The sequence below is a fragment of the Cyprinus carpio genome, chromosome B12, assembly GCF_018340385.1.
Source record: "Cyprinus carpio isolate SPL01 chromosome B12, ASM1834038v1, whole genome shotgun sequence".
Lineage (NCBI taxonomy): Eukaryota > Metazoa > Chordata > Actinopteri > Cypriniformes > Cyprinidae > Cyprinus > Cyprinus carpio.
In genome coordinates this window covers 6,746,499-6,760,857 of record NC_056608.1, presented here as the reverse complement: position 1 = coordinate 6,760,857, position 14,359 = coordinate 6,746,499, and the positions used below count along the sequence as shown (strand labels likewise).

The 14,359-nt window shown below is 38.0% G+C and overlaps 1 protein-coding gene across 1 annotated transcript; it reads right to left on the bottom strand.

The window, feature by feature from the left end:
• Nucleotides 1–3,004: 3,004 nt before the first annotated feature.
• On the bottom strand, nt 3,005–13,284 carry mki67 (marker of proliferation Ki-67). The gene is made up of 16 exons (XM_042735109.1): nt 13,031–13,284; nt 12,439–12,542; nt 11,539–11,620; nt 11,309–11,424; nt 11,122–11,191; nt 10,961–11,030; nt 10,082–10,825; nt 9,699–9,931; nt 8,996–9,611; nt 8,774–8,895; nt 8,452–8,626; nt 8,224–8,346; nt 7,117–8,129; nt 6,826–6,871; nt 4,047–6,467; nt 3,005–3,571 (listed from the first exon to the last, which is right to left on the bottom strand). Exons 2-16 carry the CDS (start codon nt 12,525–12,527, stop codon nt 3,477–3,479), a joined length of 6,015 nt encoding a protein of 2,004 aa, XP_042591043.1. The 5' UTR covers nt 12,528–12,542; nt 13,031–13,284; the 3' UTR covers nt 3,005–3,476.
• Nucleotides 13,285–14,359: the final 1,075 nt, after the last annotated feature.

The window sequence follows — 14,359 nt, the reverse complement described above, 5'->3', positions numbered from 1 at the left end:
ATGTTTAAAAATCCAATTATGGTGAAAGCCCTTTGAAACTCCCATGAACCTTCTATAGCAGTGTTATTTTAATAGCATTAATACACTATTACAATTTTTGTTAATATTTTGAATTAGATTTTATTTTTATATTTTAGTAAAAATTTTAGTTACTTTTTTTTTTTGTCAATATAGTTTTTTTAATTATTTACAGAATTTATCCACCTTATTCTTGTCATAAGAGTGGGAGCGGCCATTTGTCATTTTTATGGGAATCGCTTCCGGTATAATCTGCTTTCAGCTATTTGTCTGCTTCATATTGCAAATTGGTGCGTCTTACCTTATTATTTTAATGTATTATCTTAATTATGAACATTGGTTTGTAGTATAAACAGTTTTACCGTTTACTGCATGTTGTTATTCTTCTCGTTATTTCCCTATAGAGGCTAATGAACTTGAAGTCTTACTTCCGTGTTGAAGAATAAGGTGGATAAGTGCATCCCTGCAATATTCTTAATGAGTGAAGTGAAAGTGACATACAGCCAAGTATGGTGACCCATACTCAGAATTAGTGCTCTGCATTTAACCCATCCAAAATGCACACATACAGCAATGAAAACACATTCATTGCTGTATGCCGGCCCAAGACTGGAACCCACAACCTTAGGGTTAGGAGTCAAACTCTCTAACCCTTAGGCCACGATTTCCCCATAATGCATACATAATATCATACTTCACAAAGCTCTTTGATACACTGTTGGACAAAAGCTTTTTCATGTAGGGGTCTTTGGTCCTTCATCTTTTCTGGGCCCCCGTAAGCCCTAAACATGCTGTTCCTCTGGCCACCTGGCCTGATGCCTCTGTGGTGAGGTACAGAGAAGTGAAGACATACTACATGATTAACTAATTAAGGTTGAAGAAAACGCTGTATGGCATCTTTAAGGATTACAATGCACAATGACAAATCACAAAATCATGATCATGCAACATTTGTTTAACTTTCACTGTCAGACTCACTTTCCAAAAAAGCTTGTCCGTCTCTCAGATGTGGCGGACTGAGGTTTAGGTATGTTCAGCTTGCCAAAGACATTCTCCTTACTGTAATGAAATCAAAGTCGATATTGTAACATAACTCATGCATCCTGTTGAAAGCATTTAAGGCCAACAAAACCACATCAATCTGTACTCAAAAATACCCTCAAGTCATATAACAGAAAAAACAGATGGGTTGTACTTTTGAGGGGTGGAGTTGACCAGACTCGTCCTGCGGTCTGTCACACGCATGGGCATTTCAGTATATCTGCTGCTGGGTCGCCGACTCATTCTGACCTTTATAAACACCCCCTTCACACACAGGAGAGGAAATTACATTATTACTTTATTATATTGATAACATTCAAGATTCAAGAGCGCTTTAACTATTGTCTATTAACGTATATAGCATGAATGTGTAAAAACAAAAGATTCACTAAATACTTGACATTTTTCAACGCAAACCTATACTGTAAATTGTACTATGTGCCTAATGTAATATGTTAGCAATATAAATGTGTAGCTTGTTCACACGTGTGGAAAAAAAGAAATAAACACACACACACGGAGAGAGAGAAATAATAGCCAACAACCATCTAACGTTAGACATACAAATGTTACAAAATACATTAAATTGTGTTAATTGAATAACGAATGGAGTACTTATGTTAGTAACGAAATAAATTTGAATTTTGCACAGAACAATACCTCCGATATAAACTTCAGTTGGAGGACGATTCTCGGGTTATAAAAATTACACTCCAGAAATGTATATCAGCATACCAATTGTATAAGGTTGTTAAGTATACTACAGTGGGATATATATATGTACTTCACTATACTAGTATATTCTTGCGTCGATACTTCGGTTGGATTTCAAAAATATATATATTTTTTTTTGGTTTTCAAAATATTCCGCGAACGGATATATTTCTGATTACGTCAACTCCTCCGTTTGAGCGGCTGAGCGCCGTACCGCCACCTGCTGGTGAGGCTGAGAGCTCAGTATACAATAAACATACTTTTAGGATCTAGTGTCAATTTTGCACCTAACCCAGTGGTCTCACTTTAACTTTTCGCTTTAAAATTACAAACATTCGTCACTATACATAACTAAACCAATAACTGTGTCCACAATATATGTAAAACATATTATTACTCAACATAACATAAATGCACAGATTACAAAAAATGTCTACTAATTATCCAATGACTATAAAAGATCCTTTAACCTCAAAACTGGTCAGACAAAATAAGTCTAAAAAAATATTCAGATGTCAAGTAAGGATTAATAAGTGTATAGCCAAACAATAAATCTGTTTAAATTACATTCAACAGAATGATCAACAGAAAAATTAAAGTTGGAAAGGGCGTCTTAATTTTTAAACCATAACACCTTTGTAGCACTTTGGAGTGTCATGTAAATACAATGGTTAATTTATAATTGCAACCATTCAGCACCATGGTACTACCACAAGATTTTTCATTGTGTATTAATATGATTAAGAGGACGTACAGATTACTTTTTTTATTATTATCATTATCTTCCATTGACAGCTTTGGGTTTTGTAGATAACTGTTGTAAACCTCATTTGATGTCATAGGTTTACTCTCTTACTATCCACAGCAGCAAGGACCAAAAAAACTGTTTGGGCCATCTTGGAATTGATTTTTTAACCGTCTTGTTCAGACTTGTACATTAACATCATAACACAATATAAAACACGATATCTGAGATCATTTATGCTGTTGTACATTTGGTATTATTATAGTTTTTTTTTTTTTTTACAACCTAACATGGTAATTTAACTGCTGTAAATGCAGTGGATATACAGGTACCCCTGCCCACACACGAAATAGGGTACTATTGACCTACTGGCTGTTTTCTGGCACACCTTCATTGACATTGCATTACAACCTAATCAAAAAATGGTCTCAACATCTTCAAGTGACAGAGCCAGAAAAAAAAAAATTAATAATAATCATTCAAACATGAGGTGACAAAAATCTTTTTAATGAAAACTTTCAAGCATGTCACATGTACACTACCTACTACAGCAGATTACACACTTTTGGACTTAAAAATTGTGACAGATTAAGTCTGGTTTTGCACCCCTCACTTTATTCTTTTAATAAAATAAAAAAAAAATAAAAACACGAAAGAAGGGAATATAAAAGATAAATGTTTTGAGCGAAGTTAACAGTTCAAAAGTAGAAATTCTTTAAACATTTTCTTGAAGTAAAAAAGTCTGCATGTCTCAATGCCCCTTTCCTCTGAGTTTAAGAGAACACATCTGGTAAGTGTACACAAACAGTTTTCCCTAAGATAAAAGCAGCTAAAATTACACTGAGAAAAAAACAATTATAGAAAAAGGCATAATGAAATATTACAAACATATAAAACTAAACCTTTTTTAGAGATTACAGAGAATTGAAAATTAAGACCACTCTGTAAGATCAGTGCTTTACTTCCTCCTGGTGCGTCTGACAGGAGCTGCCTCTGTAGGGACGTCTACTTCCTCTACTTTTTTCACACTCCTTCCTTTTCGAGTGGTGGTACCTGTGTGAACACAAAACATTACACTCTCAACAGGTAAATAATAATAATAATAATAATAATAATAATAATAATAATATAGCATGAACACAAACACAAAAAATAAAATCTAATAATTATCACACATTGATGAACATACAACACAGGTCTAAGCTGTATACAGCCAAGGCACTATCAAGCCCATTAGCTTTTGTGGCACCACATTATTGCTTTAATCATCCCCCAACCATGTGAGATCACAGAAGCAAAATATTTAGTACTTTATTTGAAGGCTATTAACAGCAAGACTGATGTGACAAATTCACTAAACGATATGACTACATCTGAAAAGAACATTATCCACAATCCTAAACAAACTACTTTATAGTCCCATGTTGCACAATCAGGTTCGTTGAACACCCACTTCTTACTAAACCCCAATGTAAAGTTCTTGAACCTTTCAGGAATATACAGAGGACAGCATTTACATTATGCTTACCTAAAACAGACTCTTGAGCCTTGGCAGGTGCTGGATCTGGTTCCTGGGCTGTCCTTTTCTGTCCTCTTGCAGCTCTATTACCAGTTTTCTTGGGAGTTGGCTCAGCCTTTTCTAGTTCAGCTTCAGATGTTTTCTCTTTGCTGGAGACCTCTGCTGCAATTTCAGTGCTTTTGGCTACTCTGCCTCTTCTCTTTGGCAAAGGTTCCTTATTTACGGATTCATCCGTTACCTCGATAACCTCATTCCTTTTCCTTTTGAGGGGAGTTGATGTCTTGCTATCAGTGGGCTCTGATTTGGGCGCAGAGGGAGCCACTGCCTTTCCTCGTCTCAATGGCTTGACATGTACCGGAGCTGCTTCTTGAGAGTCTTCAACGGGAGGTTCTTCTTTTTTCGCTTCCCTTCCTCTGCGGCCTCTGGGTGGCAGAACAGCTGATTGATTTGATTCTGTGGAATTTGTCCCAGATGGTACTTTGCCTAATCTTTTGGATGTCTTCAGCTGTGGTTCTTTTACATCTGTAGAAGTTTCAATATCTTTACAGATGACCAAATCCGGACCCCAGTTAACCGTTTTTGAGGGTTTCATTTCATTAGCTTCCTCAACTGCAGCAGATTCTTTGATTGGGTTTTTAGAGGTGTCCTTAGTTGAATCCTTCTGTTTTTTGCCACGGCTTCCTCTTTCCACTTTCTCCAGTGCAACAACTGTTGTATTCTCAACAGCAACAAATTCAGAATCTGCTTTGGTCATGGGATTTTCTTCTTTCTTTGATTCAGGTGCTTTTGCTGTTCTCCTGGTATGTTTAACAGGCTTAACTGGCTCTTCTGGTGAAGCCACATCCTCAGTAACCTCAGACTCTACCTTGGCAACTGCTTTACGTGCACGGCTAGATACCACAGCAACTGGTGGTGCAGGGTCTGCAACAGCACGTCGACCTCTTTTGACAGAAACATCTGCCACCATTTCAGGTTCCTTTGCAATAACGGCCCTTTTTCGACCAGATTTCACAACAGTGGTTTCTGCTTGTTCAACTGGGCTGACAATGTTCTCCTCAACCTCAACTGAAACGGTCACCTTTGACTGCTTTGTCTTCCTATTCCCCCTTACAGATTTTACCACCGTTTCAGTGTGTTCTTCAGTCACAGGTAAATGTGTGCAGGTATCTATAGCAGGTTGGTCAACAACCTCTTCAGCTATTTGTGGTTTCTGCTGTTTAGCCTTTCTTCCTCTGCCAGACTTGACCACAAGTGTTTGAGGCTCCTCTTTGTGGTCAACATCTGCCTCTGACACAGCTTTGGAAACAACAGTGACATCAACATCATCCAAGGGTTGGTCCTTGACAGTTTCTTTTTTACCTTTCCTTCCACGCCCTGACTTTGCTACAGGTGTCAGTGGCTTCTCAGCCACTACAACAGCAGGAGTGCTTGGAATTTCGCTTTCCAAAGCAGGGGTTGGCTCGGTTTTCAAGTGTTCCTTCTTTGCTGGCCTACCCCTCCTAGCTCTAGTTGTAGAGAGGGTTTCAGTACCTAGTGAAGTCTGCAACTTGACATCCTCTGATGCAACAGCATTTTCCTCACAAACAATTTCAGTTGTTTTCTGTTCAAGTTCTTCTGAAGGTTGGCTTTCTATTTTTTCCATCTTCTTTCTTCTCCCTGGTTTCACAACAGGGGCTTGGACCTGTTCTTCATTGGCATCAGGACACTGTGGATCAACAGCATTTGCATCAACAGTGGGCACAACTAAAGCATCATCTTGTTTAGCTTTCCTTCCTTTCCTGGTTTTGGTAACAACAGGCAGGCTGTCTGGTATCTCAGTATTTATGGACTCTACAAGTACTTGGGAAGACTCAGTATTCTTTGCCTCTTCTTCCACAAAGCTGTGCTTGGGAACTCTACCACGGGCTGATTTTCTGACTGGGCTGGCAGCAATTTCTGGAACTTCAAGAAGTTTCTTGCCTCTCCTTCCCCTGGCAGGGCTAGCAGGAATTGGACAACTCATATTTTCCTCTTCAATTAATGACAACACAGCAGGTGCTTTGGCTATTTCATTTTTGGATTTCTGTGCTGCTCTTCCTCGACTGCCACGCTGAATTTTGTTGGCAGGTGGAGACTTGATTTGTTCCTCTTGCTCAGCAGTGGTTGAAATTGGGGTAGCTTCAACTGTTGCGTTGGTATTATCAGATACGCATACAGTTTCTTCAGACTGCTCCTGGGTTTTCTCATCTGCCCCAGAAGGAAAGACATCAATAGCTTCAACTGTAACTGACTCTTCAATCTGGTCAAGGTGTCTTTCAGTCTCAACCTCTTGATCACTCTGATTAGATTCAACTGCTTTAGCTGTGCACTGAAGATCCACCGATTTTACAACTTCAGTCTCCATGGTTTTAACTGGACAGACATTTTCTTTGTCACGTTCCTCATCCAAACCTACAAGTCAAGACAACTTCATTTAGTAATCCAAGTAGTTAACTGTCAAACACCTAAGTACGGTTTCACAAACAGGGCTTAGACTAAGCCAGGATTAAGTATTAGTTCAATTATGGAATTTAAGTAGCTTTTATAAATGTGATTTCGAAAAAAACATTACTGGTGTGCATCTACAGACAAAACAATAACACTGACAAATTTTAAGATGTGGCTTTCAGTTAGAACAGCTCAAACATGCATTTTAGCCCAGGACTAGCTTAAGCCTTGTCTGTGAAACCGAGGGCTAATTTCCCAAATTTTAGGACTAAGAACAACAAAATAGATGGGAACAAATGTGCATTACCCAGATTTAACTCACCTTCAACTGGCATGGATCCAGAGACACTTTCCACGGGTTCTTGTATCTAAAGATTAAAAATACAAGGTTTAATTAAATTTGAAGGAAATAAAAACAACTCCCAATTACTTTTAAAACAAAGTATGAAGTCAACCATTACTGAATGTTTCGTGTGTTAGTAAAGCATCTATCTAAAGAAGCTTTACATATCTACAATGCAAGTAAGCAGCATGACAAAGCTCACATTGTCAGCTACATTATCTACTGAGAAAACATGGTGTGAGTGTTTAACAGGGTAACCTTGCCACTTACCTCAGTAGGCTCAGTCACTCTACTTTCTGTTGTCAGGGAAGAGCTATTCTCTGGTTCAAGTTCTTTAAGCCCAGTTGAATCCTGTGCCAATGCTTCTTTAAGTCGAGGGGTCTTCTTTAGATCACTGATTCCAAACTGACTGCTGACAGGATTTCCTTTTTGATTGGGAGTCTGCATTAACTGCTTCAAACCAGAGACGTCTTCTACAGGTTCTTCTTTCTCTTTGGGAGTCTGCATCAGTCTTTGTACACCAATTTGATCTTCAACTGGTTCTCCTTTGTGTTTAGGGGTCTTCATCAGTTGTTGAACACCAGTAAGGTCCTCTTCAACTTGATTTCTCTTCTGCTTAGGTGTCTTCACCAATCGTTTTGGCCCTAATTGATTCTCCACCATAGCTCCCTTTATTTTAGGTGTTTTCATCAGTTCTTTCACACCAGTCAGGTCTTCATGTGGCTCGGCCTTTTCTTTAGGTGTTCTCATAAGCCTCTGAAGACCAGCTGCGCAGAGTACAGGTTTGCTTTTCTCTTTTGGGGTTTGCATCACTCTTTTCACTCCAACCATGTCTTCTACTGGAGCTCCTCTGTATTTGGGAGTCTTTAGGAGTTCCTTAATGCCTTCTAGACTTTCATCCTGGGAAGGTTTACATTCCTTGGGAGTCTTGAGCAGCTTTCCTCTTAAGTCCTCAATTGGTTCAGCCTTCTGTTTGGGTGTCTTCATGAGTCGCTTGACTCCAGTGAGGCACAAGGATGGTGCTGCTTTCAGTTTTGGGGTTTTGACTACTGCTTCAGGTGCAGCCTCCTCTTCCTCCATTTGTACATCAGAAGGTGTCTCTACATCTGGAATGATGTCATGGCAACTTGCCTCATTTGAGTTCTCAGGGAGCTGAGAAAGACTATCGTCTTCCAACAAACTACCATCCTGGTTGTCCAGAAGAAGTCGTGTCACTGCGTCATTGTTGTAGCAACCACGTTTGGCAGTGGAGACCACACTTAATGGTGACACCATCATTTCACCTGTGTGGGAAATGAAAAACAAGGGCATGAAGGGCACAGTTATATCAAAACAACACACTGTAGATCACTTGTGACATAAATCTGAAACATTTACCTAATTCATCTGGTGTTTTCATCACTGAAATCTCATCCAGAGGAATCTCTGGACATTCATTATTCACAGGAACTCTATTCTTAGACCTGGTGTTGGCAGGTGTTTTGAAAATTTCGGCAACACCTAACATTACACAAAACATATAGAATTTGAACTAACAATTTCATCAAACATTAACTGCATACATTTCAATTCATAAATTCAATACATCTTCAACATTGAACAAACCTGTCAAGTCCTCATCCATTTTCATGTCCTTCTTGAACAGTGCTATATTTGGCACTATTCTAGGTGCAGCACCAACAGACTGGTTAGTCTTCATATGGGCTTTGCCAACAACAATGGTAACTGGAGATGCTGCATGCCCAGTGCTGACATCATCTTTCAGCCTCCGTGCAGGTGTCTGTATAGGTAACCAACAATTAAATGCAATTTGTAATAAAGTCACAAATTAATGATCCATTCACTGAATAAAAACATTAACAGAAATTTGAACAATTAACCAGAACAAAAACCTTTATTTTGAGACTGATAATCTTTTGTATTTTACCTTGTGTTTTGGCACTGCAGTTTTCTTCACTATACTGCTCTTCGTAGTTTTTTTCCTAGTTGTAACTTCCGTTTGAGGTTTGGTCTGACCAAACTTCACAATATCAGCCCAAGAGGTCAACACTTTAAACAAAGGAACAAAAAAATGTAAATAAATACTTAAACTTTAAAATTTAGTATTCTAAACAGAAAAGCACTGACATAACCAGTTTAAATGTTTCACCTTTTAGATTAGCCCGTGATGCTCCACTGCGTCTCGAACGCATGACATCAAATGCACTTTTAATTGCACTTTTGGGTGTTTTTCGTGCAGAAGACTTCATGCTCTTCCTCCTTAAAGGTATCTTTGGCGTTACACATTTCTGGGGCACGTCTTCTACAATGGTTGACTGTGGTTCAGGCTCGTCCCCTTGGTCCTGGACGGGTGATGGAGTACTGATACGAGAGATTGAAAACCGCCCCTGCACCCTAGGTGTCTCAGTTAAAGACATGTCACCCACAGCCTCAATCGCTGACGTTGAAGCTCTCTTAGCAGATGCAGGTGTCCTGGGTGTAGCAGGAGTAGAGGATGGTGTTGGTGCCTTGGTTGAAGCAGATGGTGACTTCTGAGGTTTAGGTGATGGAGTTTTGGCTTTGGTACTTGATGACTTTTTGGCAGGAGATGGAGTTTTAGCCTTGGTACTCGGTGACCTTTTGGCAGGTGATGGAGTTTTAGCCTTGGTACTTGGTGACTTTTTGCCAGGTGATGGAGTCTTCCCTGGAGATGCTGTCCATTTGGGTGAAGCTCTCTTTGGAGAACGTTTTTGAGCCTCTGGAAAGGTTTCTGCAAGTCGAAGAGCCTAAAAAAATAAGGGGAAAAAACTGGATTAAAATCCTTCAAAGTTTCAAAGATTTAATAGTCCTAAAAAAGCTGTTTTATTCCTTACCATAAGACCAATGGTGGATGCTCGTCGTAGGAGAGATTGGGGCTTCTGGCAAACACCCAAACTGCGTCGTGGGGCTGCCCCACGACGAAGGGGGGAATTTGGAGGCAGGCGTTTATCAAATAGCTCTGGGCTTAACTGACCACCAAAGGACACTCGCTTTTTCTTTGATTTTGGAACGGTTACTTCACTGTAAGATTCATTACCATCACATAGCTCATTAACCGAAGTGTCATCTGTAGGACAAAACAAAAGTATGATGAATATGACTTAAATAGGCACATATATTTGCAACATTTTCCTAAATGAAAAATGGTGGATTCAGAATGCAGACACTTCTAATGTGTTACAAATTCATTAATAAGGAGAAAAACAAGCCATCTCACCTTGCTTCTTAGAAGCTGACATGGTAGCCGTAATTTCAGGCAGAGCATCTTGGACTTGAAACCTTTTGCCAGCATTTGCTCTTGGAGATGTTCTTGGTGACATTTTCACTTCAGTGTTTGTATCCTCAGAGCCTGGAGTCTGAGGCTTGACTGAAGGTATTTCAGGTATTACAAGGCTCTGATTCTGTGATCCACCACTTCTCCTTCCTTTTGGGGATTTAGGAGTTTTCTCTTCAGGCTGTGGCTCCAAGACAATCTGCTGGACTACATCACCAGCACTGGACTTCTGAGGTGTTTTCAAGGGTGTTCTCTTCTTCTGGGAGACAGGAGTTATATTTTTCTCCGTCAATGAGGGGGTACCGGGCCCTACAGATGGCATATCGTCAGTGGGTTTTTCTTCCACATTTGCATTCAGTGAGCTCTGAGAAATAGCTGGTCCAGTTGGATCTTCAGAATTGGATTTCGAAGATCTTCGCTTCTTGGAAGATGGGGTTGGGACTGGTATCGGACTACTTTTAACATCTGCAGCAAGAACTTTCTCGTGACCAACCTGAGGTCTTGCAAGAGGTGTTTTTGGTAGCTCAGACTTCCATGGTGATTTTGCAGCAAGGTCCTGTTTGACCATTTGGTACAGCTCACAAAAAGGTGACATACTGTCCTTTTTAAGTTTGCCTTCTTCTGGTTCAGTCTCAACAGTTTGTTCCACAGATGGTGGCAAATTTGACCCATCTTTTAAACAAGTGTCTGTAAATACAGTACACAGGACCATCATTGATATGAAATCGTTTTAAAAACTATAGTAATTATTATTACTATCATTCTACTACTACTAATACAACAGAAACAGAGAATAAAACCTCAACTCTCATGATCACTAACCAAATGAATGCTCTGACTTCCTCTTGTCCACAGGAACAGGTGTGCTTTTTTCTTGCTGCTCTTGCAAAGCCTACAGGAAAAAAAAGAACCAAAATTCAATAAAGAAATAAATAATGAATGAACAAAAAATACCTACCATCTGTCTCGCATAAAGCACACACCTGAACTGCTTTGTCTTTTCCAGGTGTGGACAGCGTCTTCTTCGGTGTCTTAGGAGGTGGGTATTCAAACCTGACATTTTCACAAAAAAACAAACAAAACAAACATAAAACAAATTCTACTTATCAAGGATTATCCAAGAAAGATTTTTTCCAGCATTAAACTAATAGCAATAAACATCTGACTCACCTGAAAGAACGATCAATGATTGTGATGACATCACCATGCTTCAAACGTTCTGATTGATTAAGAGCTTGTCCGTTAATACGTGTGGGGTTCACAGAGCTCAAATTGGTCAAAATGAGTAAACAAAAGAGACAAGTCAATAAATAAATAGCATGTCATGTGTTCGTTTATGGAAAGAAATAGTTTTCAAAAACAAGACAACTTTAAACTTAGTTTAACAAAAATATAATTACCTCCTTGTTCTCATTCAGCTCAATTTTACAATGCTCTTTAGACACTTGTGGCAGCTGAATCCGAATATCACAGTCCAGCTTCCTAAAACAGTAAAAAAAAAAAAAAGAGTCCATATTAAAACTAAGCCCATTTCCCTTACTGGTGAATATGAAACATGTCATGTGGTGCAAGACATCAAAGACATGAATCTCTCTCACATTTACCGGGTCATTGTTGTTCCACTACGCATTAATCAAATATACACCATTACTCACTCAAGTGTACATTATTAATGTTGTTCAATATTTCCTTTTTAAATTATACACTCTAAAACATGCATATCTAATGTCACCATTCACTCTTGTTAATGCATATCAACAGACAAAATGTTTAAACATTGCTTCAGGTTGGCTGAAAGTTGTGTTGTCAAAATGAATATATGATATTAAAAAAAAACTTTCTTCACGTTTTTTGCTGTGTAGTTCCACTGAAAAATGTCATTACACTTTAATTTCTTCTTTTTTTGTATAATATAATATATTTTTTTTATAGACACGTGTGGGATTTATTCTATGTGTGTGTGTGTGTGTTTTTTTTAGTGTATTTTTTTGTTTTTGTATAGTGTTTTTTTGCGTCAAATTTGACATCAATGAAAAGCCCGCCTTGCATCAAGCGAGTAGAACAGCGCATGCCCCAAACATTTACAGTTCTTTGTATCAATTGCAATTAAGAAGATGACCAAATGTTAAACTTTTTAAGCAAGTGCACTTCAATTTTACTTGCAGTTATTGTGTGTATGTGTTATAGTAGTAGTCTGATACTTTTTATTAACTTTACCATGCACCTCACTGTATCTACTTCGCAGGACTTTAAGTAAAAACCTTAACATGTAAGCCATGATTATAAAGAGTGTTACTGACCTTCCGAACAAACAGGACGCTGTGAGGGGAAATTCAGTGCCATCTCCTCCATTTCTCTTGATCACCACGATCTTTCCAAGCAAAGGCATTTCAAAACAACTTACCTTGTTTAGCAAACACAAAAGATAACGAATAAATTAATTAATTAATTAATAATACCTCGTGGCTGGTGTGAATTTTCATCAACGTAAATGCAATATTTTACTGTAATGTTTCATGGAATTCTATCTCAAATATCATCCTTGATGTTAAATACAATATAAAGTTACTATACAATAGAAAGAACATGTCTTAACATTCTGTATTAATGCATAATTTGCGTTCACATTCACAATTGAAGACACGAGATCAGCACATGGCCAAAGGCATTTAAAACACTAACTTACACAACAGTCAAAAAGGTCAGAAATAAATCCACATTTACAACAACAATATTTGTTGAACACACTCACTGAAAATAATGTTACCGATGTGTTTTGTTAATTGTAACGAACTTAACCGTTACGCATCTGTCGATAGCACAATGTGTCAATAATGTTTGAGCAGTTCCTTTGTATCCTTGAAATGAAAATAATCGAGGATTTAATTTTACCTGAGGTTGCGTATATTAAAACGATAAAATATATTCCATCGATGTCAAACCCCGGCTTTTAAAACTAGTTTAATCCAGCATTTAGATTATTGTCGAGGTCGCTCCTGCCGTTACTAACTCAAACTACTACCAAACATCAGCGCGTGTTTCCGTCTTGACTGACGGCATATATCCCTCCGCAAAAAAAAAATCAAAACAACTACTAGTTATTTACACAAATACAATATAGTATCGCATAATAGATGGAGCCAGCTAATTGGAGCCTTGTTCAAAGGTTCATTAAGCGTTTAATGCGTTATAAAAATGAAGGACTACTTTCTTTGTCAATCTGCGGAGGGATATAAGACGGATAACTACCAATGTTTGAAAACCATTCAAAATTCAGCGCGAAGGCTTCTGGTTGGCCAGTAGTAATACTTGCTACTTTAATAGCCAATAGGATTTTGCGTTGACGCAACCCGACAGAAAGGTGGCCAATCAAATCACGTTATATGTGCACTCACTCTTTTAAACTAGATAGGATCCGCCCGCCCTAGACTGATAAGAAGACGGCGGAAGCAGTGAAGCACTGCTATGAGAAACTAGTAAAGCTGTGTTTTGAGCCAAGTTAGTATTTTGACCATACAAAATCACTTAATTAATTGTCCTATTTAAAATGCATTAGTGTATATTATAACGCAATACTTAGGTTGTTTCCCTTTATTTTTTAATTATTGTATAATTTACAGTAACAAATCCAAAATTGTTGTGTAAAGCGGGAGTAAAAGATGTAATACAAATTTAGATTAAATAAATGACTTACCTGTGTACAGTAAAGAGCATAAACATGGATAAATTAATATATAATACATCACATTAATTCAAAATATTATACAGTAAAGGCAAGCGTCAGTATTGATCCTGTTGTACCCAAACCTAGGCTTTTATGGTACTAACAAGGTTAAAGGCTTTTTTCTTTCAATGTAATTACAGTTAGGTTTAGGCTAATAGTTTGTAATTGACTTTGTACCTTATTTTATTTCACTCCAACATTAATTCTTGGGGCTGAACTTAGCAAGTACGTCCTAAAGTTCTCTGTAATGCATAGTCACATAAGATATTTACATTTAATGATCTAATACGGCATCTTCAGATTTGTAAAAAGAAGAAAAAAATCTAACTTGATGTTTCTAACTCCTTTTGCCCCTGTATCTGAAATAAAAAAGAGGCCATGAATGAATACTGATTAAATCTATTATAAGAGGGAATAAATAAATACTACTACAACCATCTATAAAAAAATACTAATGCTGCACTTATTATGCTGGCATTATTCTAAAATAAACTCCA

Coding starts and splice junctions, on each gene's coding strand:
- mki67 (XM_042735109.1), bottom strand. CDS start 12,527: ATGCCTTTGCTTGGAAAGATCGTGGTGATCAAGAGAAATGGAGGAGAT. Junction 11,425..11,538: donor AGCTGAATGAGAACAAGGAG/GTAATTATATTT, acceptor CTCTTTTGTTTA/CTCATTTTGACCAATTTGAG. Junction 6,468..6,825: donor TGGATCCATGCCAGTTGAAG/GTGAGTTAAATC, acceptor CTTGACTTGTAG/GTTTGGATGAGGAACGTGAC.